The sequence below is a fragment of the Enhydra lutris genome, unplaced genomic scaffold (assembly GCF_002288905.1).
Source record: "Enhydra lutris kenyoni isolate GAN:26980312 unplaced genomic scaffold, ASM228890v2 scaffoldscaffold22, whole genome shotgun sequence".
Lineage (NCBI taxonomy): Eukaryota > Metazoa > Chordata > Mammalia > Carnivora > Mustelidae > Enhydra > Enhydra lutris.
The window spans coordinates 14,333,433-14,339,620 of record NW_019154106.1 but is presented as its reverse complement, the minus strand read 5'-3'; the positions used below and the strand labels follow the sequence as shown (position 1 = coordinate 14,339,620).

The following is a 6,188-nucleotide window of genomic DNA, read 5'->3' as shown; positions in this document are numbered from 1 at the left end:
GATTCACAGCATGTGCTCAGTTAATCATCCAACAATCGATGGCATGTATACTATATCCCCATTTCACAGATAAGTTAACTGAGACTTAGAAACATGAAGTAACTTGTTCAAAATGCCACTCACCAGCCAGCAATAGAGCTGGCACACAAACCAAGAGAATCTGGCCTTCTCCTTCATCTAGTAATCTATGTAACTGAGATATACTACAAATGAACACACACACACACACACTTTTCTGAGGTATTTACTATATACTATTTAGCATCAACTCCAAGGGAGTAAATACTGAATGGTATTCTATTATTTAGCAGCAATTTTGAAACTTTTAAATGTTTTCTTATGTCACGGGGTTATGACTTGAATTTGGCTGTATGAAAACCAAGTGTTTGATAATGTCCCCCGTGGGTCTGCTGGTAGGCATGTTGCATGTTTCCAATTAGAGTTTGCAACTGGGGAGTTAGATGAATCTCAGAACATTAAGGTTCATGAAGAATCCACCTTTAGCCCCATAGCTCTCTTAATGGCATCTTTTACATCTTTATTTCTCAAACTATAAATCAACGGGTTCAGCACTGGGATGATAATGGTGTAGAACACGGAGATAATTTTATCAGTGTTGGGGGAATACAGATAGCTGGGCCGTGAGTAAATGAAGAGAAGAGTCCCCTGATAGATGGCGACAGAAGTCAAGTGAGAGGCACATGTGGAGAAGGTTTTCTTCCTCCTGCTGGAAGAGCAGATCCTCAAGACTGAGCGGAGGATGAAAAAATAGGAGACGATGATGACGATGAAGCAGATAATTTCCACTGAGCTGCCATAAGTGGAGAGAAGCCATTCATTAACTGATGTGTCTGTGCAAGATAGCTTAAGCAGGGGAGAGAGGTCACAGAAAAAATGATTAATGACATTTTTATCACAGTACTTCAGAATAAAGGCAAAGGATGTGTGAACCAGGGAACTCATGTTACCTCCAATGTAGGACAAGGCAATCAACCATACACAGATGCCCCGAGACATCACAGCTGTATACAGTAAAGGGTTACAGATGGCAACATAGCGATCGTATGCCATGGCAGCCAAGATAAAGGATTCTGTATCGGCAAAAGCACAGAAAAAATAAAACTGCAGAGCACAGCCATAATAGGAGATAGATTTGTTCTCTGTGAGGAAATTGAACAGCATTTTGGGAACAATGACTGAGGAGTAACAGAGATCTGCAAAGGAGAGGTTGCTGAGGAAAAAAGTACATAGGGGTTTGAAGGTGAGGATCAGTCCTGATTAACATCATCAGTCCAATGTTTCCTGTTAAGATCATACCATACAAGGTCAGAAACATGAAGAACAGGACAATCTGCAATTCAGGTCATGTCGGGAATCCTAAGAGGATAAACTCAGTCACCAACGTGTTGTTTCCATCCATCCATTCCATTTTCTGTGTTGTCTTCTTTTTATGAGAACTCCAACATCCTAAAATGGTATGTGGAAGGAAAGAGAAAAACAGATACAATTGCATGGTTATTTTATTGCTACAGCAAACAAACAAGCAAGCAAATAAAGACTCCAACCCCAAACTCCCCTTCCAATATAAACCCTGAGGGATGTACTTCAGAATTTAGTAACTATCAGATCCCATGGTTGCTAGTTTTATCTTATTTGTTTGAGGAATGACTCTGTCTTCCATTGGATAGTTGGCTTCTGCATGTAGGGATCCGATTTTGCTTACTTTCTCATATGCAGATACAGCACAACAGCTGGTTCAGGGGATTAAAGAAGTAATGATGGATTAATGGATAGACTGATGATATGAAGAGAAGAAAAATGCACTTATTGCTAAGCACAAGTTGACTTTAGAGTCTGCCTTAGAATAATAACTGAAGAGCAGTTTGCTCTTTCTTTCCAGGACTTAATAGATGGAGGTATGCTGTACTCTTGGCAGAGCAATCTTGGTCATTCTTTTTAATATGAAGTAAAAGTGGCATCAATGAAGTGAAAACAAATGGCATTAAAATCAGCTGTGAGTATATTTTTGAGAGGAAAGGGTTTAGGGTGACTCCACAAATCCTATCAAGATAATAAGCCAAAATGGGACGGCTGGGTGGCTCAGATGGTTAAGCATCTGCCTTTGGCTCAGGTCATGATCTCCAGGATCATGATAGATAGAGCCCCAGGATAGAGCCCCATATCAGATTCTCTGCTCTGTTGGGAGACTTTTTCCCTCTCCCTCTATCTGTCTTTCTGCTTGTGCTCTCTCTGTCTCTCAAATGAATAAACAAAATCTTTGAAAATAAAGATACTAAACCAAAATGATTAAATTAATACTTTCTCTATCTTTGGCATTTTATTAGAATTCTTGGCTTCTAGGGAGTGCCTGGTGATTATTAGTTGACAGACTGAATAAAGTGAACAAAAAATTAGTAATAAGTTGGCTTCTAATTCAAAAATGTTACTGTATATGTGGCCTCCTCACTGATTATATGTTCTGTGCAAACAAAAATAGTTAGCTCCCATTTATTTTTATGTTAGTATAAATCAGGGCGTTGAGTCTAAAAATTCTGTCAATGCTTTCTTTGGGGATCTCAGAATTTTTTCCAGGAGTAGAGAACAATGGAACTTGAGTTTGAAATACAAAAATTTTCCTCTTAACCTTAAAAGATGTACTTGGAAATACATAAAACAAGCAAAGTATTCAATGAGCTATGATAATATTGCCAGAAAGGGGAGGGAGAGGGGCAGAGGCATGGGTTAAATAGGGATGAGTATTAAGGAGGGCACTTCTTTTATTATGAGCATTGGGTGTTGTATGTAAGTGATGAATCACTAAATTCTACCCCTGAAACCAATATTGCATTGTATGTTAACTAAAATTTAAAGAAAAATATAAAAACTATAATTTACTAAATTCTTCCCAAATCTATAACAAAACAATCTTATAGAAAATAAATTCCAAACTATCAGGTAGCTGGTCATGCTTCAGTTCTCTTATCTGTAACAAAAAAGCTTATTTAAATCAAAAGTATTGTAGACCCTTGTAGAAGTTACATTAGAAAGAATGATCCTGTGTCATTACTATGAGTACAGTACTAACTGCTGAATGTGATTTCTGAACCATTTAAACACAATTCAGTTGTTCTTGCTCTCAAATCCACAAAAGCCTGTTTTTGTAAAATTAAAGCCAAATCTAGTAACCACAGAAGCCACTTACCAAGGAAGGAGCTTTTTCCAATTACCTGTATGAATCATTGCATCAGCAGAATCAAGTACTTTTACATGCTTTCTCATGTCATTGGGGAACTAACAAATGAAGGATTGTCAACATGTTCATTTCCATTGTCAACATGTTCATTTCCAAGGGGCACCTAGAGAATAATTAACATGTATTGTTATTGTGAATTATTTTTATTAAAGAATGGTAATTATAATAGAAATCCTGGTAGTATTAATTTGAATAGGCAATTTTCATTCTTAGTAATATTGTAATGACACCTGGAATCCCAAAGGACCCTCTTTATAGAGGAGGTTCTATGGAAATATTTCAAATATTTAAGAATCTATCATCATTTAATTTTTTTTTCAAAAATTCTGTGGAAATTGCTCAAGAATTGTTACTTATTATTAACATTACAGAAAATTGGTATTTTTTCTCATGTCCTTAAAAGCTGAGCACAGGGGCACCTGGGTGGCTTAGCGGGTTAAAGCCTCTACCTTCGGCTCAGGTCATGATCCCAGGGTCCTGGGATCGAGCCCTGCATTGGGCTCTCTGCTCAGTGGGGAGCCTGCTTCCTCCTCTCTCTCTCTGCATGTCTCTCTGCCTACTTGTGATCTCTGTCTGTCAAGTAAATAAAAATAAAATCTTAAAAAAAAAAAAAAAGCTGAGCACAGTAGAGGTTTCTGTAGAACCTGATTCTAGCGGGTGCTTTCTGAGAAGATGTAAGGACATACTGATGAGTATCTTTTGCCAGAAAGCATCAAAATGATGGCAGAACCATCCCAGTTAGTGAATACAAGCTCTCATCAACTAATTAGTCTTACATATGCAGTATCTGACAGTTTTACTACAATAGCGATATTTAAGGGCTAGTTGTAATTAGTGAAACTCCACTAATGATATAATAAGCTCTATTTTTTTCACAGCACAAAATGAGTTTATTAATGACTCATATTTGCAGAATCTTAGAGACAACCCTGTTAAAACTAATATCCACTGTAAACATCTATTTCAGGACTGAAAAAATGGCCCAGCCACTTCAGTTTAAGTGTTCTTAAGGATGAGAGTTTCACAGATTCAATTCACTGTAGATGTTCTAACCCTTGAAAAATTCCCCATTATGGTGAACTCAGATCTGAATTTAGTTTTCTTCTTTATTTGAGGGGTGATCCTCCCATTTATATGTAAACCATATTGAAATTATTTGTTTACTGACAGGGTTGATGAACTAAAAGTTCATAATTTAAGCAAAAATAAAGTCATTTTAGCAGAACATGGCTATACTGAGAATTTAACAATTAAAAAAAAAAAACTACTATAGGGGCATCTGGGTGGCTCAGTCAGTTAAGTGTCTGCCTTCAGCTCAGGTGATCTCAGGGCCTGGGATTTACCCCCACAGAAGCCCTGCTTCTCCCTCTCCCTCTGCCTGCCCTCCCCCTGCTTGTATTCTCTCTCTCTCTCTGTCGGTCAAATAAACAAACAGAATCTTGAAAAAAATTCACTGTAAAAAAAATTAAAAAAAAAAGTTTTTAAAAAATTTACCGTGATAATGATGGCATGAAAAAAAAAATTTTAAATGTTTTAAAATTTAATAATTTTAGTGAAACGAATTCTCTGTATAATTTTACATTTTAAGATGCAATTATTTAGAATGTCATCCATTAAAAGATAAAAAATACCCATTCTCTTTCCCTCTTCCTATTCTTAAAGAAGAGGCTGATGACCTAACACCAATTGAGTGATCTATTTGAACCCACAGGCAGAGGTCCAAGCCTTTAAGATTGTTGTAAAATGTAGCAGTAACATTCTTCTGCAGCAAAACGTTTGGAATCTCTGCATAATTCCCGGGATTTTGCACCACTCTTTATGATGATTCTAAATGTCCCTGCCATAGTATTCAAGAGAGCTGGAAGGCAAGGTGAGATGGAGAGAACTTGTCTTGTACTGATAAGCTAATTGTACTCACTATTCAAGGGTTCTAGAAAAATATAGTTGTTAGGCAAATAGATACAGTTGAAATTTAACTTTGTAACATCAGATCAGCTGGTAGCTAGCAAGCATGATATTGGCTATTAGTTTTAGATATTAATTTATAAATAAAGGCACTGCAGGTGATATTACTTTGCTACATCTGATTTTATATTATCTGATATCAGAAAATTACACAGGACTTCGTAAGCAGCTGATCAGATATCTTCCATGTAGGAATTACTGAGAGAAGAAAGAGATACAGTATTTGCATAACTCAATAATCTCTGTCATTTCCATTAAAAATTAAAAACAAAAAAAACAACCTTCCATTTGAGGTAGGATGTGATCACTCGTGGTTGTTTTTTGCTTCCATTGATAACTTCTTGGGAGGGGGGATAAAGGGTATATTAAAAGTAACATATAGACTAGACACTATCCTCATACTTAACCTGGAAAAGAAGAATTAAAACAATACCTTAACATTTACCCTAAGATGACTTAGCTATCCCTCTGTTTTTATTAGCATGACTAAATTTATCCAAGAGTTTTGCAAATGTTTTGATTGCTCTTTACAAAAATTTCCTCAACAACTCATAGACTCTTCAGTGGAAAACATCAACAGTTTACTCCTCAAATTCTTTGGATCCCTTGCCACAAAATCCTTTCTTTGTTTCCACCAATCTGAAATAATATCTCTTGATCTCTAGCCAGTCCTATCAAATTCTAGCTTCAGAAGATCTACCTTAAACCAAACTTCCATGTCTTAATAAATTCTGCTCTGGCTTCCCCTTCCCTGCAGAAACATTGAAATCTCTGTGAGATGGTGTTCTCTGTTATTAAGGCAAGCTGTAAACTCAGCGTAGTCTTATCAACTGTTTACTTTGGTGATATATAAGGAAATCACTTTTTGTATCATATTTAGAAACTCATTATGGACTAGAGAACCTTCAAGAAAGGTTATACCTATTTAGAGGTGAGCTGAAAATTTATAGCTGTCCCTGTAGGAATTTAT

At 36.4% G+C, this 6,188-nt stretch overlaps 1 protein-coding gene across 1 annotated transcript; it reads right to left on the bottom strand.

Annotated features, from left to right (window-relative positions):
* Nucleotides 1-483: 483 nt before the first annotated feature.
* On the bottom strand, nucleotides 484-3,279 carry LOC111149376 (olfactory receptor-like protein OLF1). Its single transcript, XM_022506392.1, is given in 3 exon segments — nucleotides 484-1,242; nucleotides 1,244-1,467; nucleotides 3,228-3,279. Coding segments are annotated over 3 exon segments (1,035 nt in total).
* Nucleotides 3,280-6,188: the final 2,909 nt, after the last annotated feature.